The sequence below is a fragment of the Leucopleurus acutus genome, assembly GCF_964270905.1.
Source record: "Leucopleurus acutus genome assembly, chromosome: 3".
Classification (NCBI taxonomy): domain Eukaryota; kingdom Metazoa; phylum Chordata; class Mammalia; order Artiodactyla; family Delphinidae; genus Leucopleurus; species Leucopleurus acutus.
The window spans coordinates 50176922-50201751 of NC_139145.1; the positions used below are offsets into that span (position 1 = coordinate 50176922).

Sequence of the window (24830 nt, forward strand, 5' to 3'; positions counted from 1 at the left end):
TAACCCCCCAGCCCCCTTGCCCGCCCATCGCCCGGCCCCTGGAGGAGGCGGGGCCCAGGGGAGCTGCGAGAAGGAACGTGCGGGGAGGTGCAGAAGGCGACTCTAACCGCGAAAGTTCAGTATGCACAGTCACGTGGCACCGCGGAAGAACGACGCGGCTGTCAGCCAATGACGCGGCCAGGACAGGCAAGGGTGCGGCCCCCTGGCCGCTTTCCTCCTTGCGATTGGCTGCCCTGTACAGAAGGAGCCACGCGTCCCTTACGGAGATTCCTCCTGACCTTTGCACGGTGATGAATCATCTTCGAAGTGGGCAGATTGCTGGTTCTCTGCCTCAGCCCCGAGGGTATTGCGAGGAATCAGTATCAAGGGAAACGCGGAAATGATCTAACGAGAGCTATAAACTGCTCTTTGTTTGCGAGGGGTATCGTCTTCATCTTCGATTCCTTAGGACCCGCGTTCCCACCCACCCTCCTTTATTGATAGAGAAATGGAGGCCCTGAATGGGAAAAGGTCTGCTAGAAAGTTAGAGGGGCTCTTGCCCCAGTGTAACTTACTTTCCACCAAAGTTCCCAATAGCCAGAGGCTCTTTTTAAGATGTAAAAGAAAAAATAAATATGAAATGCAATTCCAATCCTCGTTTAAAATCCTCAGTGGCTTTCCTTGACATTTACAGATAATATCAAATTTCTCCCTATGCCCCCGAAGCCCTGAATGCTCTGGGCCCCGGCCCATTACGCCTCACGCTCCTCACGTGGCATCTCTCCCTCCCTCAGCCCTCTCCCACCCATCCTGGCCTCCTTTGCTTGCCAAGCTTGTTCTCTTTCCGGACCTGAACACTTGTTCCAGTATCTGGTTTCTACTTGTCTCTCAGGTCTCAGGCTAAACCCCCAACCGCCCTTTCCTCAGCGACTTCCTGCTAGTCACTTCCTAGCAGGTAGTCTTGATTTAATTATCTGCCACGAACTGGGCACTATCCGATATAGAGTATATGTTAATTTGTTCACTTTTCCTCTTGTACTGCCTGCGGAGGCCCACAGATGACGATAGGGTAGATGGGAGTGGAAGAGAACCGATGAAGGAAGCAGCATGGTGAACTTCCTTTTCTTCCCTTTCCCATGAACTTCTTCACAGTCGTTTAAGGAACTCCCTTTCTTAGCCTGAGATGAGCCTCAGATTCTGTCACCCACCAGATTCAGAACTTCCAAAGTCACAAGCCATATCAGAATCAGAACACTTGGGTTCTAATCCTGGTGCTGTCCCTTACCTCTGGGGACAAATCACTTAATTGATGTTCTCACCTTTCCAAGGGTAATTAATGGCCCCACACTCAGAGTCCTGGAGGGGATCAAGTAAAACAATGGGTGTTAAAGTACTTTGTCAAGCAAAGTACTTTGTCAAGCTGCAAAACAAGCAGAATGACAACAGTTGACAGTTTCTGGATATTTCTCTCTGGATGCACAAAACTTCACATTTATTATATTAAGCCTCACAGAAGCTTTTGAGGAGGTGCTATATTGTGAGTCTCCCTTTATAGGGGAGGAAATGAGACTCAGAGATGTTAGGTGACTTGTCCAAGTTAATAAATGACAATAGCATGATTTTAACCCAGTTACATCTGCCCGCAAAGCCCACTGTTAACCTCTACACTCCCTGTGTTAGTCAAATGTAAGAATCTATCCCCATCCTTGCATGTAACAGACGCCACTAAAGACTGGCTTAATTTAATAATGGCTATCATTTTCTCTCTCTTATTCCATACATTCTGATCTACTTTGCAGATGAGGAAACTGCATCTTGGAATATTGTTACTTAACAAGGCCACTCAACCGACCGGTAGTGGATTTTGAGGTGGGACAGACACGGGTTTTCTTACTCGTAGGTGTCAGTCATTGGTGCCTCTCTCCCTCCCAATTCAGCATCCCAGGCTGCTATTTAATGTTGTGGTCCCCCCACCTTCCCACATACATATCCCCAGGGACCTCATAGAGCTAGATTTTGATCTGCCACTCCTACCTTACCTTCATCATGCTCCAGTTCTCTACAGCAGGAACCTAAGGTGTGAAACAGATAGCCAAATCCCTGCTAATGGAGAGCTGGCTAAATAATAATCTGCTTTTCCTCAATAACAGTACGTCAGCTGACAGCCAGCCAGAACCCAGATCTCTTCACCCCTCCCAACTAAGCCTGGGCATTTTCCCTCCTGTTGGTCTCAGGGTTCACAGAGGTGACTGGCAGCTGGAGGGTTACATATTGTAGCCATTACTCTGTCCCAAACTGCTTTCCAAAGAGTAACTAATGATGTGTTAACTAGGGATGTTATGGGCCAGCAAAGAAGTCATCTCAGGTTAGAGACCACTTCAGGATTCACTTCCTCAGCCCTTCCTGACTACCCACTCTTCCCAGGAAGGACAGGTCACCTCCTCTGAGACCCCATTATTGAGTGGACTGTTCCGATTTGCTATTTGGGATTCATTTCCGCTGCTATAGCTAGTTTTTAATTTAACTTGATTTTTGGGACTTCCCTGGCGGTCCAGTGGTTAAGACTCCATGCTACCAAAGAAGGGGGTGCGGGTTCGATCCCTGGTCAGGGAACTAAGATCCCATAACCCACATGCCATGTAGTGTGGCCGAAAAAAAAAACAAAACTTGATTTTTCTTAGAAATAGGTAACATGTGCAAGTAAACAAATTCAAAATATCAAAGAGTTTACAATTAAAAGTAAATATCCCTCCCATACTATCCATTCTTACCCGAGCATCCCCTTTCTGGAGGCAAACACAGCACCAGTTTCCTGTGTTGCCTTCTGGGTTAGTCTGTACCAGCAGTTCTCAACTCTGCTGCACATCAGAATCTCTTGGGGAAGTCTTAAAAGATAAATATATTTTGGTCTCATCCCCAGATATTACGACTGAATTGGTATAGAGTGGGCTCAGGCATTAATATGTTTTAAAAGCCCTCCAGAAGATTCTGAGGTAACCTAGGGCTGACAAACCAGTGATCTATGCATGTACAAGACTCCCCCAATCAATCAGTCCATCTTTCTCTCTCTCTCTCTCTCTCTCATATATATGCTTTTTAAAAAATTAAAATGGGCATTCAATATATCCTATTCTATACTCTTAAAAATTAATAATATTAAACCTTAAAAATTGTTCCATCTGAGTGCATAAAGAGCTTCTTTATGGCTATCTACTGCTAAGTAACAAATCACTCCAAAACTTAGTGGCTTAAAACAACAATAATCATTTTGTTATTTCTCATGTTATAATAATCATTTTGTTATTAGAAATTTGGTAAGAGCTTTAATTAATTAAAAAAAAAAAAAACCAAATAGTGCTTTGAACAATTGTAGGTATTTTTTCTCTGCCCCCTCTCCCCCAATTCCTAAAGGGGGCTTGGCCCTTCATTTTTATTTATTTATTTTTTAATCTATTTATTTATTTATTTTTGGCTGCATTGGGTCTTCGTTGCTGCGCAAGGGCTTTCTCTAGTTGCGGTGAACGGGGGCTACTCTTTGTTGCGGTGCACAGGATTCTCATTGCAGTGGCTTCTCTTGCTGTGGAGCACGGGCTCTAGGGGCGCGGGCTTCTGTAGTTGTGGCTTGTGGGCTCTAGAGCACAGGCTCAGTAGTTGTGGCAAATGGGCTTAGTTGCTCCGCGGCATGTGGGATCTTCCCGGACCAGGGCTCGAACCCGTGTCCCCTGCATTGGCAGATGGATTCTTAACCACTGCACCACCAGGGAAGTCCTTGGCTTGGCCCTTCTTGATCACTTGCCTCTCAGGGCTGCTCTGTGGCAGGGCAGGAAGTAACTATTCTCAGACTCAAGAAGAGATCCCCTCTTCCTTTTGGCCTTTGAGGGAAATTAGACTGAATTGTCCCAGAGAGGGAAAGAAGGAGGGCCAGGAGTCAGGAGGAAAGGAGATTGTTGAACGCTTCCCCCATGAGGGCTAGGCTTTGCAAAATCTTTGAGTGGCAAGGACCTGGGCCTCTTCCTGCCCTGGAGATGTGGGAGGGTTTGCCACATGGGTGACTGTTGGTGGCTCTGGGAGCCTGGAGCCACAGCAAGAACCTTGGAACCCTGGCAACAAGCAGGACTGTTTCAGGGGCCTCACCAGCTTGGACGAGGGGCACATTTGTGGTAGTAGGATGGAACAAATAAAGGTTACAGGGCTTTTCTCCGGCTGGACTGAGTTAGACCAACAGGTCTTCACGTGACCCTGGGGCGGGGCAGTGGTCACAGTAATTACTGAGATTGGATATCCTGCCAACACTGTGGGATGGGGGCTTGGAACATATAAAATTTGATTTGGAGAAAGAAAAGAAATGTGACTCTGACACCTGGGGTGAAGAAGTACAAGTTACCCTTGCTATAATATTTAGGTACAGAAAGTGATCTGTTAGTTGACGTTTCATGGCGATCACAAGCCCTGGCATCCCAGATTTGTTCTTTCAGGATTATGAGCTAGGTGCTGTGGGAAATGGCCATTCAAAATGGAACATGACCTTTGTGCTAAAATATTGACTTCTCAATATTTCTTTACTTAAACTCTTATATCTTTTGGATAGCCAGGACATCATCTTAAAAGATTAGTAGTTTAAGTTGTTCTTTCTGGCCATGTTTTTTGTTAAGAAGATAAGAAAATAAGCAAGTGTACAAAGATTTAACAAATGTTCATTAAGAATATCAAAAAAATAAATAAATAAAAGCAGCCTAAATAGCCAACAGTTAGAAATATATTAAATAAATTATGGTTACAGCCACCCAATGGAAGTCTATGAGGCCATTAAAAATCATGTGGTAATGGAATATTTAATAGCACAGAAAGATATTTACATATATTGTTGAACAAACAAAATATATATTGCGCAACCACAGTTTTGCTTTAAAAATTATATTTATATGATTGGGAAAGAAGAATATATATCAAAATGTTTCTCTGGATGGTAACTGTTATGTGCTTTTTGTTTACCTGTATTTTCTCAATTTTCTACAACACATGATATATTACTTTATAAAAAGAAAAATAATAAAAATAGGAAAATAATTATATTTGCATTACTTCTGCTTTCTACTGAATATCACTGCTTCATACTAAGCTTACATTATCATTATTAATGACTACATTTATTGAGAACTGGCCACGAACCAAGTTCTGTACCTATACTGCCTCTAAGCCTCACAACAGTTCTATAAAATAAGTATCATTATTACCCACAATTTGAGACCAGAGATTAAGAAATTAGCCCAATGTAAAAGTGTGAATTACAGGAAGAGGATTCAAACTCAGTTCACTCTGGTGCTAAAGCCCAAGGATACCCTCCTGCCTGCTGCCTTTCTCCTTACTACTGTGGTTACAAAGTATGTATTTAGGACTTAACTTTACCCGACTTTTCAGGATTCCCCAAGCTCCTAACTGTTTTTGAATCACAGATTGCTTTCAGAATCCAGACTTTAGAAAAATGACATAAAGGTTAAAATGCACCTAAGGAGAAACTTTTACATGGCTCACCCATCACCCAGGTGAGATCGTCAAAGTAAAACAAAGAGAACTTCACAGACTAGCCATGCTCCAGAGACAGACTCAACAGGAAACCCAAGTAGCTGAATAAATCACAAAGTCAACAGGTGGCCTGACACTTAGGAACTGACATCAACTCTAGGTCAGGGTAACAACAAATGAAATATGGGAGAGAGCCAAGGTTAAGTATAAAATGAGGGTGGAACCCAACAAAATGAGGGTGGAGGCTGTCCCACCAGTTCTAAGGGCTAGCTGGTGGATCCAGAGAAACTCTTCCCTTCTGTGGCTTCACAGAGGACATGGGGTTTGGCAAGACAGAGGGGAAAGTCCTCTGATCAGGAAATGGAGGCTAAATCAACATATAAAGCCAGTGAAATGTACTGAAGGGGGACACTTAATGCCCAGTGACAAGCAAATGACCCAGGCTTGCAGCACTGTTTCTCAGGCCTCCTCTCCCAGTCAGTCAATGTGTCTTCCACACCTCCTTTTATTTTTTTCTTTAACATCTTTACTGGAGTATAATTGCTTTACAACGTTGTGTTAGTCTCTGCTTTATAACAAAGTGAATCAGCTACACATATACATATATCCCCATATCCCCTCCCTCTTGCGTCTCTCTCCCACCCTCCCTAACGCACCCCTCTAGGGGGTCACAAAGCACCGAGCTGATCTCCCTGTGCTATGTGGCTGCTTCCCACTAGCTATCTATTTTGCATTTGGTAGTGTATATATGTCCATGCCACTTTCTCACTTCGTCCCAGCTTACCCTTCCCTCTCCCCATGTCCTCAAGTCCATTCTCTACATCTGCGTCTTTATTCCTGTCCTGCCCCTAGGTTCTTCAGAAGCTTTTTTTTTTTTTTTACATTCCATATATATGTGTTAGCAAATGGTATTTGTTTTTCTCTTTCTGACTTACTTCACTCTGTATGACAGACTCTAGGTCCATCCACCTCACTACAAATAACTCAATTTTGTTTCTTTTTATGGCTGAGTAATATTCCATTGTATATATGTGCCACATCTTCTTTATCCATTCATCTGTCAATGGACACTTAGGTTGCTTCCATGTCCTGGCTACTGTAAATAGAGATGCAATGAACATTGTGGTACATGTCTCTTTTTGAATTATGGCTTTCTCACTGTATATGCCCAGTAGTGGGATTGCTGGGTCATACAGTAGTTCTATTTTAGTTTTTGTTTTTTTTTTTTTTTTTTTTTTTTGCGGTACGCGGGCCTCTCACCGTTGCGGCCTCTCCCATTTTGGAGCACAGGTTCCGGACGCGCAGGCTCAGCAGCCCAGCCGCTCCGCGGCATGTGGGATTCTCCAGGACCAGAGCACGAACCTGTGTCCCCTGCATTGGCAGGCAGACTCTCAACCACTGCACCACCAGGGAAGCCCTATTTTTAGTTTTTTAAGGAACCTCCATACTGTTCTCCATAGTGACTGTATTAATTTACATTCCCACCAACAGTGCAAGAGGGTTCCCTTTTCTCCACACCCTCTCCAGCATTTATTGTTTGTAGATTTTTTGATGATGGCCATTCTGACCAGTGTGAGGTGATACCTCGTTGTGGTTTTGATTGGCATTTCTCTAATGATTAGTATATAATGGAGAAAAGACAGCCTCTTCAATAATCCGTGCTGGGAAAACTGGACAGCTACATGTAAAAGAATGAAATTAGAACACTTCTTAACACCATACACAAAAATAAACTCAAAATGTATTAAAGACCTAAATGTAAGGCCAGAAACTATCAAACGCTCAGAGGAAAACATAGGCAGAATACTCTAGGACATAAATCACAGCAAGATCCTTTTTGACCCACCTCCTAGAGAAATGGAAATAAAAACAAAAATAAACAAATGGGACCTAATGAAACTTAAAAGCTTTTGCACAGCAAAGGAAACCGTAAACAAGATGAAAAGACAACCCCAGAATGGGAGAAAATATTTGCAAACGAAGGAAATGACAAAGGATTAATCTCCAAAATATACAAGCAGCTCATGCAGCTCAGTATCACAAAAAGAAACAACCCAATCCAAAAATGGGCAGAAGACCTAAACAGACATTTCTCCAAAGAAGATATACAGAGTGCCAACAAACACATGAAAGGATGCTCAACATCACACCTTCTTCTTGCTTCTACGCCCACACCCTTCCCTCCAGTCTCTCAGTCCCCATCCTAGGCCAGTTTCTCATTCCTCTGGGAAAATTGCAAATCAACTATACGCCAGTAAAGATTATTAAAAAAAAAAATTGTAACAGCTTCCTTACTGATTGACTAGATTCATCTTCCTATTTAAATGCTGATGTTTGAATCCTCTTTGCCTTGTCCTGGGCGTACCTACCTTCTATGACAGGGATTTTGCTATCTGTAAGGTAATCCAGTTAATATTAGATAGTTATGATAACTAATAATGATTGAATGACTACTATTAAATTGAACAGTATGAAACTGCTGTCCCTGTAGGAGAAAAATAGTCAAAGAGGGGCAATTTCATATGGTTCAACTTAACATGCACTGGATGCATAGCTGTGCACTATACAATATATTATCTCATTTAATCTCCACAACCGCCATGTAAAAGAATTCTAATTTTACAGCTAAGTAAAGCGAGGTCCAGGGAAACTGAATAATTTACACACCACCTCTTAAGCACTATGGGTATTGCCTTTTTTTTTTTTTTTTTCTTTTGGCCTCACTCTGAGGCGATCTTAGTTCCCCAACCAGGGATCAAATGCAGGGCCCTGGCAGTGATAGCGCCAAGTCCTAACCACTGGACCACCAGTGAATTCCCGGGTGTTGCCTTCTTATAATAACTTCTGTCTCAACCTGCTGGCTTGTCTGGCTCTCTGGATCCTCCCTGAACAAGCTGGCACACTCCACCCATGACAGCCTTTCAAAGCTTCCTCCTAATTGAACATACTCAGTTCTCTCACCATTGATATTAACAGGAGTGATGAACAGTTGGGGGCCTGTGGAGACCTCTTCACCCAACACTGGGATTTGTGGTGGACACTGATACGCTAACCAGCCCATTCCCATTCAAGCGGGTCCTGAATTTCCAAAAAGGTGCCTTACAAAACACCTTTCCACAAATACCTCTCCTTCACCCAGCTGATTCCTTGCTGTGTCCTATTTCTTTCCTTTATTCCCCCTCTTTACCTCCAAACTCAGTCTTAAGATCACCTGTGGATTGAGCAGTTCCACTCGTGGGTATATACTCAAAAGAATTGAAAACACATGTCCACACAAAAACTTGTACACAAATGCTCATAACAGCCCCGAAGTGAAAACAACCTAAATGCCCATCAACTAATAAATGGGTAAACAAAATGTGGTATAATCTATAAAATGGAACATTATTCAGCCATAAAAAAGAATGGAGTTCTGATACATGCTGCAGTATGGGTGAACCTTGAAAACATTATGCTAAGTGAACGTAGTCAGACACAAAAGATCACATATTGTATAATTCTATTCATATGAAATGACCAGAACAGGCAAATCCACAGAGAGAGAAAGTAGAGTAGCGGCCACCAGGGGATGAGAAAACAGATTAGTGGTGGCACAACATAACGAATACACCCAAACCCACTGAATTGTACACTTTAAAAAGATGAATTTCCCAGGCGGTCCACTGGTTAGGACTCCATGCTCCCACCGCAGAGGGCATGGGTTCGTTCCCTGGTTGGGGAACTAAGAGCCCACATGCGGTGTGGCGCAGCCAAAAAAAAAAAAAAAAAAAAGATGAATTTTTATGTAATGTGAATTCTAGCTCAATTAAAAAAGTATTTCAAAATCACCTATAATTTGAGTCACCTAACTTTTCAAAGCTTTCCAGTTTTCTTATCTGTGAAATGTAGATCTTAGAGGAGAGATTATGCTAAGTAAATAGTTCCAGCTATTCTTCCAGGAGGATCTTTTGGCAAGGCTTGTGGTCAGGAACAGAGAAGTCAGCCATTCCTGGTCAGCCCAGCCTCACTCTCAGCCCATCTGGAGTCATGCAACCAGGAGTGTTAGGGATATGTTATTCAACCCTCCTGTTTTGTTCTTAGGAAAATCAACAAAGCCTTGAGAGAGGACAGGACTTTTTTCAAGGTCATAGAATGAGTCAGTGGTATTGTTGGGTCTACAATCCTGTTTTCTTTTTTCTAGTAGAACATGTTCTGTAGGTCTGGACTACAGAAAGCACTCTCTCCTACCCATACCGGTAGCCCCTGCTTCCAATGAAAGAAGCTTCAAATTTCTTCCACTGACATCTGAAATCAGGCCCATTGAACAGGCATGTTAGGAGGTGACCTGCTACAAATACCAGCTTATCTGTACCTACCCAATAATTAGGACTGAAGTTTTTTTAGCAGGTTTGACTGTCTCATTCTGGCATATTGAAAAATGAGGTAAAAGTAGATTTCCTGCAAAACAGTTGCTTATATTCCCAGCCAGAACTAAGCCTGGTGGGCGTATTATGGGAAAGGACCTGGGCTGGGCTCTTCTGGAGTTTTTTTAAAAGGGGTAAAGCTTTACCCCTATCCTCAAAGAGGTTGAGCTTGGTGAGAGTACAAATATGTAGAAATAACACAGCCTAGAATGTAGAAACTCCCATTGAAATGGAAGCAAACCAATAGTTTGGGGTTCTAAGTAAGAAAAGTCTAACTGGAACATCAAAGAAGCCATGGAAGGAATGGAATTTGGACTGGGTAGTAAGGGACAGGCTGAGGGCACAGAAAGAATGAAGGGGCAAAAGCCAGAGGGAATGAGAAACACTAGGGTGGAGCTTAGAGTATGTGTAGAGAAACTGTGCAAAACAAAGTAAGAAGGAATATTGGGGCCAAATTTTGGAGTGCTCTTAATACCAGGATTAAGAAAGATGGCTCAATTTTTGAGGGGTGGGGTAGCGGTAAGAACAGCTTCATGCACTCTGATACAGCCTTGGAGAGCAAAATTTGAATTATTTGTTCAAACACTAAGACAGCTGCAAGCTCTTTGGGCCTGGGATTTCACTTCTAGATGTTTTCACTAAGAAATATAAATGTTCATTACAGCATTATTTACAATACTAGAAAATTAGAAACAACATAAATATCTAACTGTGGAGCAGTGGTTTTCAACAGGAGTGATTTGACCCCCAGGGGACAATTAGAAACATCTGGAGACATTTTTGATTGCCACGACTTGAGGGGAGGTGGTACTGGCATCTAGTGGGTACAGGCCGGGGTGCTATACTACAATGTACAGGACAGCTTCCCACAACATAGAATTACTGAGCCCAAAATGTCACTATGGGGACTTCCCTGGTGGCGCAGTGGTGAAGAATCCACCTGCCAATGCAGGGGACACGGGTTCGAGCTCTGGTCCAGGAAGATCCCACATGCCGCGGAGCAACTAAACCCGTGGGCCACAACTGCTGACCCATGTGCCACAACTACTGAAGCCCACGTGCCTAGAGCCAGTGCTCCGCAACAAGAGAAGTCACCACAATGAGAAGCCCGTGCACTGCAATGAAGAGTAGCCCCCGCTCACCGCAACTAGAGAAAGCCTGCGCACAGCAATGAAGACCAAACGCAGCCAAAAATAAATAAAATAAATAAATTTATTTTAAAAAATTGTCACTATGCCAAAGTTGAGAATATATATATATATATATATATATTTATTCTCCAGGAAAATATTTTAAAATATACAAAGAATATTGGTAATGGCAATATCTGGGATTATGTTTGATTTCAATTTTTTCCTTTGTGACTTCCTGTATTTTCAAAATTTTAATCAAGAATATACAGCCGGGCTTCCCTGGTGGCGCAGTGGTTGAGAGTCCGCCTGCCAATGCAGGGGACGCGGGTTCGTGCCCCGGTCCGGGAGGATCCCACGTGCCGCGGAGTGGCTGGGCCCGTGAGCCATGGCTGCTGGGCCTGCGCGTCCGGAGCCTGTGTTCTGCAGCGGGAGAGGCCACAACAGTGAGAGGCCCGCGTACCGCAGGAAAAAAAAAAAAAAAAAAAAGAATATACAGCCAGGGGTCTCCAGACAATTGGCTCATGTGGTTACAGAGGTCGAGAAGTCCCATAGTCTTCTGTTGGCAAGCTGCAGAGCCAGGAAAGCTGGTAGTATAATTCAGTCTGAGTCCAAGCGCTGAAGGTTTAAGTCCTGGTCTGAATCCAAGAACCAGGAGTGCCATGTCCAAGGGCAGGAGAAGATGGATGTCCCAGCTCAAGCACAGGGCCAATTCACCCTTCCCTCACCTATTTGTTCTATTCAGTCTCTTGGTGGGTTGGGGGATGCCCACCTACGGTGGTGAGTGTGAACTTCATTACCTTGTCTACTGACTGAAATGCTAATCTCTTCTGGAAACACCCTCAATGACAAACCCAGAAGTAATGTTTTACCAGCTATCTGGGCATCCCTTAGCCCGGTTGACACATAAAATGAACCATCACAAACATAATTTAAAAAACATTACTAAGGGGCTTCCCTGGTGGCGCAGTGGTTGAGAGTCCGCCTGCCGATGCAGGGGACGCGGGTTCGTGCCCCGGTCTGGGAAGATCCCACATGCCGCGGAGCGGCTGGGCCCGTGAGCCATGGCCGCTGAGCCTGTGCGTCCGGAGCCTGTGCTCCACAACGGGAGAGGCCACAACAGCGAGAGGCCCGCGTACCGCAAAAAAAAAAACCAACAAATAAAACATTACTAAGCATCAAGAATTATGCCAGGCAGCCTTGCAAAGCCTCGGGAATCATCCCTGAGAGGTGCCTGCCCTCACTGGAGCTCACAGTATAGATGAGAAGACATATAATAAACAAGGAAACAAAAAACAAGCAAAATACATTTTAATAGTAATAAGGGAAATAAATGGATGACATGACAGGCAGGAATTGGGGAGGGGGTGGTTGAGATAAGACAACTTCGGGTGACTAGCACGAGCTGAGATCTTGATGCTGAGGAGCTGGCGAGTTGGGGAAGTGCATTCCAGACAGAGGGCTCACGTTAGTTGTGGCGGGTGTGTTTGGAAAAGTTGCTGCCGTGGTCCGCCAGACCAAGGAGTCACCTGCGTACACAGTGCTGAATGGGCACAGTATATTTATTACACTCTACAATAAAGGAAGTAATCTACTTTCCACTGAAGTTCATTTACACAGTTCAAAGTGCCAGCCACAGTCTACGATCCTACATTCCGCAGTGTTTACAACAGAGACATGCCAGGCTTTCACATATATATCCATAGTAACTAAAGTGTATCTCATCCAGGAAGAAAGTGCTCTTCTCTTCCTGCCCTAGTGGGTTCGGAGAGACACTCCAATGAGGATTCTGGTATTTTGAGATTCACTGGAGCTGATAACATCCATACTATTGTGTGCATTTCTGACTGACAACCCAAGAAGGTACAGATTGTAGCCAGAAAAAAGCACCTTAAAATGTCAAAAGAAAGATCAGGGGGTTGAAGGAAAATAGATTAGAAAGTTAAGCCTCTATGGAAAGGAGAGAAATGAAAATGTTAACTAAAGGTTACCTCTGAGTGGCAGGATTATGGGCGACTTTAACGGACTTCTTTGTGTATTTTCTACAGTAAACATGTATTTTGTAGTAGAAGAAAAAACTATGAAAGGTGTTGTTTTTATTTTTAATTTTTTTAATTTTTATATTTTAAAGGGAACTTTGTTTTTTATTTATTTAGTTATTTAGTTAGTTACTTAGTTGGTTAGTTATGGCTGTGTTGGGTCTTCACTGCTGTGCGAGCTTTCTCTAGTTGTGGCGAGCGGGGGCTACTCTTCATTGCGGTGCACGGGCTACTCATTGTGGTGGCTTCTCTTGTTGCGGAGCACGGGCTCTAGGCACACGGGCTTCAGTAGCTGTGGCATGAGGGCTCAGTAGTTGTGGCTCACGGGCTCTAGAGCGCAGGCTCAGTAGTTGTGGCACACGGGCTTAGCTGCTCCATGGCATGTGGGATCTTCCCAGACCAGAGCTCAAACCCGTGTCCCCTGCATTGGCAGGCAGAATCTTAACCACTGCCCCACCAGGGAAGCCCGAAAGGTGTTGTTTTTATAAAGGTCCTTCAAATTCTGAAATCAGAGAATTGTTGAAATCTAAAACTGGGAGAGGCTATGATGTGGAGATTGTGAAATCAGGGCCCATAATGTACCCAAGGGAAGCAGGCTGAGTGGTGAGCATTCAGGGTGAAGCCCTGTGCTGGGGAGGCCCTGGGGAAGGGGCTGCAGAAGAGTGGGGCCAGAGGACAGGAGGTGGGTAGGCAGTCCCTCGCACCTCTAGCCATTCCTGCCACGGAGGAATTGGACACGGAATTGACTCTCCAAGAGAAGCCAAACGGATCTCTTAAACAGTAAATGTAGGCTTCTATGTCGAATGTTGAAGAAAAATACCATACGGGGCAGAGAAAGCATGTCTATAACACGCTGATGTCTTGTGCTGCCAGTTTGCAGCCTCTGTTTCAGTGCTTTCTTTTAGTTGAGTCCACCTCCTGCCCTGTGCAGAAACCTCTTCTGTTAGAAGACCAAGGTGAAAAGAAAGCTCTCACCTTCTCCCATCTGGGGCCCAGAAGCATATGGAACACCCTGATCCTCATAATCCTTGTTCTGAGGAAATATTAATGATTTAATCTCCCAAGCTCACTCTCTCTCCTCTGCAGCCACACCAGTGAGATTCACAGATAAGACCCAGAGAAATCTGGGTTGGAGCAGAACGCATCCTGACTCAGTTTTGTCACAAAAAAAGAGGCCAGCCTCAGCCCCCTCCACAGAAATAGGCAGTAGAATTCCCAGCCATGGGCGAGGTGACGGCAGAGGAAGTGGAGAAGTTCCTGGACTCCAATGTCGGCTTTGCCAAAAAGTACTACAACCTCCGCTATCGGGCCAAGGTCATCTCGGACCTCCTGGGGCCCAGGGAGGCAGCCGTGGACTTCAGCAACTACCACTCGCTGAGCAGCGTGGAGGAGAGTGAAATCATCTTCGACCTCCTGCGGGACTTTCAGGAGAATTTGCAGGCTGAGAAATGCATCTTCAACGTCATGAAGAAGCTGTGTTTCCTCCTGCAGGCAGACCGCATGAGCCTGTTCATGTACAGGGCCCGAAATGGCATTGCGGAGCTGGCCACCCGGCTCTTCAATGTCCACAAGGATGCTGTCCTCGAGGAGTGCCTGGTGGTGCCCGACTCAGAGATCGTGTTCCCCCTGGACATGGGAGTGGTGGGCCACGTCGCACTCTCTAAAAAGATCGTGAACGTCCCCAACACAGAGGAGGTAACCTCTTCCCCATGAGGGGGAGGGCAGGGAGGCATTATTCCATGGGGTTCTGGGATGCAAGTGGGATGGGGAGCTGCTAGCCAACAAGACTGGGCTGGTGACAACTTGGCGCTTTTCTTTCTTTTTTTTACTTGTTTACTGATAACTTTCTATTTTGAAAAAAATAATCAAATTTAGAAGAGTTCAAAAATAGTACCAAGAACTGTATATCTTTCATCCAAATTCACCAACTGTTCACAACTTACCACATTTGCTTTATGTCTCCATTTTTTCCCGACCCATTCGGAAGTCAACATATCCTTTTAATCACAGGTACTTGGCTTTGTATTTCCAGAACAAGGACATTTCTTATATATCCAAAGCACAATGATCAAATTCAGGAAATGTGACACTGATACAATACTATTATCTAATAAACAGTCCATATTCAGTTTTTGCCAATCATCTCAATGATACCCACATAGCACTGTCTCTTTAGTCTCCTCCAATCTGAAACAGTTTCTTGATCTATCTTTGTTTTCCATGATGCTTATGTTTTTGAAGGGTGCGGGCCGACTATTCTGTAGAAATGTCCCTCCATTTGGGCTTGTCTGAAGTGTCTTCATGTTTAGATTCAGGCTATGCATTTCTGGCAGGTATATCATAGAGGGGATGTTGTGTTTTTCTTCATGCTTTGCATCGAGGGACATAGGATGGCAGTCTGTCTCATCACGGAAACGTCAAATTGACCACTTGGTTAAGCACTTGGCTCTGTCTTCTAAGAGTCCAGTGTTCCATGGGATTCTCCTGGCAGCTCTGACAAAGACTTCTTTGATCACCTAGAGCAAATCACTTAATGCAGTTCTCCCCATAGCCCTCTGCCAGGGTCAATTCCTACTCATCCTTCAGATCTCAGCTTAAAGTTCACTTCCTCAGGGAGACCCTCCCAGGTCCCTTTGTTAGTTTCCTTCCTAAAACCATCTATCACAATAAACCCTGGAGGCCAGGGACCATGCCTGCCTTATTCTTCACTTTATCCCAGGACCCAGCAAATGTCTGGGACAAAGTAGATGCTCAGTAAACACTTGGCAAAAAGACTCACACTCAAGTAATTATGCAATAATCCCTTTAACACCTGGGCCTTTGTAGGAAATGGTTTTCTCTGAAGCACACTGGGCTGGACCATGGGGTTCATCTCTCCTTGGCCCTCCAGGGGTAAGGGTAAAGGTTCTGCACCCAGGGGGCTTCCCTGAGGACTCATCCAACTGGATTGGAGTCTGTTTTCCCTTCGATTCTCTCTAGACTTTAACTGTAGCCAACATGGGTTGTCACAGTCTTATAACTGATTATCCCTGTTTTACAGATGATGAAACTGAAATCCAGAAAAGTTAAGTAACTTTTTCTCCAAGTCACAGAGATAGAAAGTGGCAGAGCAGGGATTTGAATTCAGGCACTCTGGCTGGTGCCCTCACCCTTCACTGCTCTGCTGGTCTATACCTCCTCCTTATCTAAAATATGAGGGCGTTAAGCGAAGTGTAGTTTACGACAGGTCATTTCAAATGGCATGGCAGAAAGTTAAGATGTTAAGCTTTGAGGTCAGATCTGGGTGTGTATCAAGACTCAGTCACTTTCTAAGAACATGGCCTTGGCAAATTGTTTAGCCTGTTTGGGCTCACTTCCTAATTTATAAAACGGAGGGAGATACCTCGTTTCTCTAAGTGCTGTTGTAGGATCAAATGAGGGAATTATTTCTCATCTAGCAAAGTTCTTGGCACATAGTAATGGCTTTTACTGGCAGCTCGTCCTCCTTGTTAATATTATTACTATTTTGTTGTTGCTGTTAAGGGTCTATTTACTCTAAGGGATGAATGCTGTACCAGGTCCGTGTGGGATTTGGAGAAGAATCCAGTCCTGACCTTCTGGAGCTTTCAGTTTAGATTCTATTTGTGGGGAAAACAGAGAACAGAGGTGCCGAAAGCTTCTATGGACCCTGGTGTTGAGGGATTGAGGATTTAGGAAGGTTCTCTAATTCTAAAATAGCCCTAAGAGTTTGCTGAGCCCTGCGCTGAGGAACTGCCTTGCTGTTTCCTGTTCAGCCCTGAAGTTCACTTTGGACGTGATGGCTGTGCTTCCCCAGAAGATTTCTGGACATGCAGCCTCCTTGGTGGGTGCCCTCAGGCTTGGAATGAAGTCAGTCCAGGTCAGCAAGCCTGTGTCCTCCACACGTGCATGTGTTCTTCCTTGAGATATCATACTTTATTTGGGCCCTTGGATAGAAACTGGGAGTTGGATGGAGAAGGGGCAGGAACATGGTGCAGACTGGGGTCTGGGTCATCCCTGAACCACCAACAAGTGATACTCTTAGCCTTTAGCTCCACCCCCACCCCCCAAAACCTGGGACGTGCTTATAATCACTGAATTTTAAAAATGTGAAACCATGAACGGAGTTTCCCAGGGTTGGAATGTGGCTCCCATGCCCTAGCACATTCCTACTTATCCTTGGGATCTCCTCAGGGAGACTTGCCATTAAGGCTGCCAGATAAAATATAATACGCCCAGTTAAATTTGAATTTTAGATGAGCAAAGAGTACTATTTCAGTATGTGTTTTGTGCCGTCTCAAACTGCCAATAATCAATGTTGTGGTTGGACCAGGCCTTGTGGTTCTTATGATGAATGCAAGATACCCTTCAGCACTAACCATCAGGAAACTTTGAAAAAATAAAGGTTTATTACTTACAAGACCTGGAAATTACATAGCACACCTGGGGCCACACAGGGAGGTCTCAGGTAGAGTGGGGTCCAGCCTAGGGTTTTTTGGGTTTTTTTTTTTTGCAGTACACGGGCCTCTCACTGTTGTGGCCTCTCCCGTTGCGGAGCACAGGCTCCAGATGCGCAGGCCCAGCGGCCATGGCTCACGGGTCCAGCCGCTCCGCGGCATGTGGGATCTTCCCGGACCGGGGCACGAACCCGCATCCCCTGCATCGGCAGGCGGACTCTCAACCACTGCGCCACCAGGGAAGCCTAGGGTTTTTATGGCAGTCGAGGGTAGGGGCATAGGCTTCCACAGGCTCACTTTTTATTAGTTAATTTAAAACATAAGAGCAGAAATTTAAATCACGGTAAGAGAAATTAGAAAACAAAAAGTGGCCCCAAATGATCAGTTATCGAGATCAACCAAGATCTTCAAATCAAAGGAGCCTCCGTGGGAGGAGGTGGCCTGGCTCTTTATCTCGTGTGTGGCTGACAGCAGCGCGTGTTTATTTGAGATAGCCAAATAGCCATCTTTGAGGTGGATGTCTCAGCAATCAAAGCCTAAGTCATGCACTTAAATTACAAAAGTGAAAACAAATAAAAAAACTACAAAAAGTGTCAAGCTCACACTACCGTACACCCTCTGCAATATTTACGATATACTAAAAAATTACTTACCTGAAATTCAAATTGAATTAGTCATCCTGTGTTTATCTGCTAAATCTGGCAACCCTACTTGCCATTCAGTATTTGTTTGTGTATTTATTCTTTACCCTTTCTCCTTAGGAAAGCCCACAGGCCTGTTTGTTCCTGTGCGTCTTATTTACCACTGGTCCCCAGACCTAGTCCAGTGCCTGGGACAGAGTGGGTACTCATTACAGTTTATTGAGTGAATGAATAAACGATGGCCCTGTCCCAGTGGGCTGTGATATTGTGATTTATAAAAAGAAATATTTATTTGGTCTTTGTCCTGGTTCCTGGCACAGAACTGATCCTTGTAATTTCCTGAGTGATAGAACCACCTGACACCGAGCTCCTAAATCCCTTGGAATTTCCTAGGTGGTCAGTGGTCTTTTGTTCTAATGTGGGGACTCTTGGTGGGCTCCTGGATGGGGGCCGGTCATGAGAAAGATAAAGGCGTGATTAGACACTTGGAACTTTTAGTCCATCCCCTATTCTCTTAAGAGGGGAGAGGGGCTGGAAATGGAGTTAATAATCTATCATGCCTTTGTGATGAAACTGTCATAAACATCCGTAAAAGTACAGGGTTCACAGAGCTTCTGGACTGGTGAACACATGCATGTGCTGGGAGGGTGGCGCATACCCCAACTCCAGGGGGACAGAAGCTCCTGCACACAGGACCCTCTGGATCTCACCTTATGTATCTCTTCATTGGACTGTTCACCTGTACCCTTATTATACAATAAACCTGTAAATGCAAATACTTCCCTGAGATCTACGAGCTGTTCTAGCAAGTTATCAAACCCAAGGAGGAACCTGGATTTATAGTTAGTCAGGCAGAAGTATAGAGGGCAACCTGTGACTTGTATTTGGTATCTGAAGTGGGGGCAGTCTTCTGAGACTGAACCCTGTCACTGGTAGGTTCTGGTTCTCCAGGTGAACAGTGTCAGAACTGAACTGAATTGCTGGATACACAACTAGTGTCAGAGAATTGGCCAGTGTGGAAAAAAACACCTACGCATCTATTTTGAGAAGTGTTGTGAGCGTGGCAGTAGTGTGAGAGTAAAGGAGAACAATGAGTTTTTTCAAGACACTTGACAAATCCCACTTCTGAAGACTGAACCTGAAAACACTGCCATTTCCAGAGAATCTTACATCTGTTGTCTTGCGCTCCTTCCCTCACTATGACACCTGGAACCCAGCATGCCAGGCTACAAAGAAACCTCGAGGAGGACCTGGTCCAACACTCCAATTTTACCAAAAGGAAAACTGAGGCTCAGAGAGGTTTCGGCTACTGACAGTTTACTGACTGGCTCATGAAGCCACTCAGAGAACAAGTCCCTCCCTCCTGGGGCCCCAGGACATCGCCCATCCGGTGGGGGCCTCCTTCACACTATGGTTTGAATTGTGAGTGCATGTTTTACATGATGTCCCACTGTACAGTGATAACCATTGATAACTCACCTTTCTTACTGATCTTGGCATATCCAACGCCTCTCACAGAGCCAGTGCTCAGTAAATATAAGTAAATGAATGAATCAATCCAGGAGTGAATCAATCAGTGTATCAATGAATAAATTAATGAATGAATGCAGTGGCTGTGCCATTTACCAGCAGGAGAATAATTGTCTATAAAAACAGGGAAGGAGAGAACTCTGTGTGACAGGGCAGATGTGAGAGTTAATGAATTGTCTGGCTCTGGGCCAAGTACATCATTATTATCCAATAAATAGATGTCATCATGGGATGCAACAGAGCTTGGCACTGCGAATGTTTGAAAAGTGGAACTGGGGTTTCCAGGAATGAGAAGCAGTCTTGCATTACATTGGAATAAAATCTAAGCTCTTTACAGTGGCCTCCAAGGCCCTGTCAGATAAGGCCTCTGCCCATCTCTCTGACTTCCTTACCCTCCAATCTCCCTTACTACACTGGTCTTCTTCCTGTTTTTCAGATCAGCCAACTCACTGCCCTCTCCTCGCCTTTGCATTCTCTGTGTTCTCTGCTTGGAATGCATTTCGCCTGCCTGGCTCCTCTGAGCCTTCAGCTCTCTGCTTACCTCTTGGAGAAGCGTCCTTACCCACCATGACTGACCAAAGCAGCTTCAATCTGCCACCACTTCCGTCACTGTCTATAGCATCATCCAGTTTCTCTCCTTCAAAGCAGCTGTTTACTTGCTTTTTGTCTGCCCACCTCATTGAATGGAAGCTTCACTAGGGAACATCCATCCCTCTTGTTCACTGCCTAACCTGAGGGTCTAGAACAGTGCCTAGCATACAATAGAAGGCACTCTGTTAATGCTAACTGAATGAATGGACAACGTTGGGCTTTCCTTAGCTCGACTTCTGATTCCTGGGCTTTAAAATAAACAGTTTGAGCTAAATTGTTTCTAAGGCCCCTCCGTCTCTGATAAGCTGAGGTTCTATGACACGGTTGTTTAGAACACTGTATATGCTGAAAATATAAGGATGACGATGACTATGCAAACACCAGTCAGTTGGCAGCTGTACTATTTGTGAGAAAGTTCCAGGGCCGAGAACTCAGTGGGAGAGAAGGTACTGGTGGATTTAGTAGTATCTGCCTCAGATGAGGGTAAGGCCCAAGTACTGTTTTCCTTGACGGAAGTGAATATTGCAAGACCGAACTGACTTCATGAAGTGAATCTGAGCATGCCCACTCAGGCCTGTGTTTAGGGATTCATCAGTGTCCTTAGAGAGCCACGTGGAAAACCCCTGTGGCTAATGCCTCTTTAGAGATTTCGCTTAATCCTTGAACACTAATTCAAGCAGAGCACTACAGGCTTCTCTTAATTCCTTTACCCTTCACCTGGTTTGAGACAGCTTCCTTGACAATAGTGCCTGTTTATTTAACCCCACTCCAATGGGAAGAAATTAACAGATGCAGAGCACCACACTCTGAACTTCTATGTTGTGGAAAAAATACCGCACACCCGGTTCCAGCAAAGCTCTGTGAATTGGCTCTGTGAAATACATTTCCCTTCTCAGAACAGCATGAACTGTACATGTCTGGGCTGGCTTGTGTCCAAGCAATGCTGACCATTGGGAAACCTCACAGTGCTACCAGGAAACAGAAAGGTGGATTCTTTGGGATTTAAGACAATTCGGGTTCTGTCTCCCCTTTCTGACCACCTGGACTGCAACGCCCTGTACTGGCCTCCATGTTTGCCTTCAGGGTGAGGTATGGGGGGTGTGTGCTCCTCTGTACTTCCACTGCTTTGAGCCAACACTTATGTCCTGCGTTACTAGTACTGATTTATCTGTGTGCTGGCCTGAATCTTAGTCTTCTCTGTATCCCTAGCGCTTAGCCTAAGGCCTGACACAAAGTGGGACTTCCATTAAGATTTCTGAAATGGGGGGCTTCCCGGGTGGCTCAGTGGTTAAGAATCTGCCAGCCAATGAAGGGGACATGAGTTTGAGCCCTGGTCCGGGAAGATTCCACATGCCGCGGAGCAACTAAGCCCGTGCGCCACAACTACTGAGCCTGTGCTCTAGAGCTCACGAGCCACAACTACTGAGCCCACGTGTTACAACTACTGAGCCCGCGAGCCACAACTACCAAGCCACCGCAATGAGAAGCCCGTGCACTGCAACAAAGAGTAGGCCCCTCTCACAACTAGAGAAAGCCCACGTGCAGCAACAAAAACCCAATGCAGCCAAAAAAAGAAAAACAAAAAGATTTGTGAAATGGGGATATCCATTGGACTGGCTGTGTGGTACTAGAACTGGATTGGAAAAAAAGCTGAAAATAACAAACTATTTGGTTCAATGACCTAGACCCAGGTCTGCCCTTATACAGCCTTCCCTGAAAGGCAGCAGAGCTGAGGGCAGGTTCTGGAATCACACACACAAACAAGTAGTAAGTAACGTTAACTTTCTTGAGTTCCAGTTTCCCCTGCTGTAAGATGGACTAATGGTCCCATCTCACAGGTTATCGGGAGGAATAAAGTGAGCTGATGTGGGCAAAGCGCCACACACAATACCTGCTGGCTACTGTGATTATTATACTCACTAAGGTTTTTCCGCACTCAAGTTTCTACTTTGGGCTAAGCTGCCATCACCTCAGGAGAGCCTTCTCGAAACCTTCCTCCACAGATAAAGTCAACCCTCCACCCCCATCCTCAGGCCCCTACAGTGCTGTGCTCACATTGTCTCCACAGCCCTTAGTGGGTCGTATTTCAGACTTTCTTCTACTGGATTTTGGAGGCTTCCAGGGCAGAAATCATCTCTAATTGCCTTCCCCCGCTGAAGCGGAGTAGATGGAAATGTCTTCATGCTTTTGTCAACAAGAGAATGGGGAGCCCCCTTACCCTACCCCTACCATGGGCACCTGGGGCTCTGTGTTGTCTTACTGTCTTTGCTCTTCATCTGCCCACTCAGGCTTGTCTCTATCTTCCTTCAGGATGAGCATTTCTGTGACTTCGTGGACACCCTCACAGAGTATCAGACCAAGAATATCTTGGCTTCTCCCATAATGAATGGGAAGGACGTGGTGGCCATAATCATGGCTGTGAATAAAGTGGACGGGCCCCACTTCACCAAGAGAGATGAAGAGGTAAGAATGCTTTAGAAATTGCTGGGGTGGCCATGCTAACACATTCTCCCAGCTCACAAATCCTCTGAACCTTGCTATTCGGCCTGGGCTCAGTTTCCCCATCTATAACACAAAGAAGTTAGTAGTCTGATGCTCTGTGAGGAAGGCAGGGCAGGATAATCATTAAGATGTTGGACTTTGGAGCCAAGAACGTAGGGAAAATTGTTCTGGTTCTGCTAATATCTGTTTGATTTGGGCATGTTGCATAATTTCTCTGAACCTCAGTTTTCTTATTTGTAAAATGGAGATGATTTTTTAGTATCTCTTATATAGAGTATCTATAGTGTCTCTTGAGGTAGTTGTGACGACCAAGTAAGATAACATCCATAAGTGACTTATCACGGGGCCTGCGAACTCAATAAATAGTAGCAATTTTTCATGCATACACCCCTATTAACGTAGACATTCTACATTCTGTGAGTTTTTCCCTCTTATAATGCATCATTTTATGAGTCAGCTTCCATGATCCATGTGCTCAAACTGTCTCAGATGAAGCTTTGAAAATGTTCAGACTTATTTGCTGATGGTGGAAGTGGCCACAGGAGGAATTTCTCCTTCTCATCTGTTTCCTCTCATGCTGTTTGATTTTCAGATTCTTCTCAAGTACCTCAATTTTGCAAATATAATCATGAAGGTGTTCCACCTGAGTTACTTGCACAACTGTGAGACTCGGCGCGGCCAGGTAAAGGGCTTGGCTCATTAGAATGGACTGGATGTGTCCTTTTCCTGAAGCATTCATATGCTCAACTGGAAAGGCAGTGATAATAAAAGGGCCTGGGAACCATCATACTGTCTCTGCTCAGCACCTCTGGGGTTCATGAGGTAGTAGGTGTTTGTAAAGCTGTATCCCAGGTACATGTAAAAGTATGAGATTAGATCACTCCCTAACACCATACACAAAAATAAGCTCAAAATGGATTAAAGACCTAAATGTAAGGCCAGAAACTATCAAACTCTTAGAGGAAAACATAGGCAGAACACTCTATGACATAAATCACAGCAAGATCCTTTCTGACCCACCTCCTAGAGAAATGGAAATAAAAACAAAAATAAACAAATGGGACCTAATAAAACTTCAAAGCTTTTGCACAGCAAAGGAAACCATAAACAAGACCAAACGACAACCCTCAGAATGGGAGAAAATATTTGCAAATGAAGCAACTGACAAAGGATTAATCTCCAAAATTTATAAGCAGCTCATGCAGCTCAATAACAAAAAAACAAACAACCCAATCCAAAAATGGGCAGAAGACCTAAATAGACATTTCTCCAAAGAAGATATACAGACTGCCAACAAACACATGAAAGAATGCTCAACATCACTAATCATTAGAGAAATGCAAATCAAAACTACAATGAGGTATCACCTCACACCAGTCAGAATGGCCCTCATCAAAAAATCTAGAAACAATAAATGCTGGAGAGGGTGTGGAGAAAAGGGAACCCTCTTGCACTGCTGGTGGGAATGTGAATTGGTTCAGCCACTGTGGAGAACAGTATGGAGGTTCCTTAAAAAACTACAAATAGAACTACCATATGACCCAGCAATCCCACTACTGGGCATATACCCTGAGAAAACCATAATTCAAAAAGAGTCATGTACCAAAATGTTCATTGCAGCTCTATTTACAACAGGCTGGAGATGGAAACAACCTAAGTGTCCATCATCAGAAAAGACACAGACCTACTAGAGAATGGACTTGAGGATATGGGGAGGGGGAAGGGCAAGCTGTGACAAAGCGAGAGAGAGAGAGAGAGAGAGAGAGAGAGAGAGAGAGAGAGAGAGAGAGAGAGAGAGAGAGAGAGGAGAGAGAGAGAGAGGCATGCACCTATATACACTACCAAACGTAAAATAGATAGCTAGTGGGAAGCAGCCGCATAGCACAGGGAGATAAGCTTGGTGCTTTGAGATCGCCTGGAGGGGTGGGATAGGGAGGGTGGGAGGGAGGGAGACGCAAGAGGGAAGAGATATGGGAACATATGTATATATATAACTGATTCATTTTGTTGTAAAGCAGAAACTAACACACCATTGTAA

At 44.6% G+C, this 24830-nt stretch overlaps 1 protein-coding gene across 2 annotated transcripts in view; it reads left to right on the forward strand.

Annotated features, from left to right (window-relative positions):
* Positions 1-14295: 14295 nt before the first annotated feature.
* Positions 14296-24830, forward strand: part of PDE6A (phosphodiesterase 6A) — a gene marked incomplete at both ends in the record, with an annotated part of 73232 nt that continues 62697 nt past the window's right edge. Inside the window, 3 exons of one of the 2 annotated variants that reach the window (XM_082837269.1) lie at positions 14296-14769; positions 22601-22753; positions 23385-23474. In XM_082837269.1, coding sequence (XP_082693395.1) covers positions 14296-14769; positions 22601-22753; positions 23385-23474 — 717 coding nt within the window. The remainder of the gene's footprint in view (positions 14770-22600; positions 22754-23384; positions 23475-24830) is intronic. The other variant, XM_082837270.1, reaches the window with a different exon arrangement.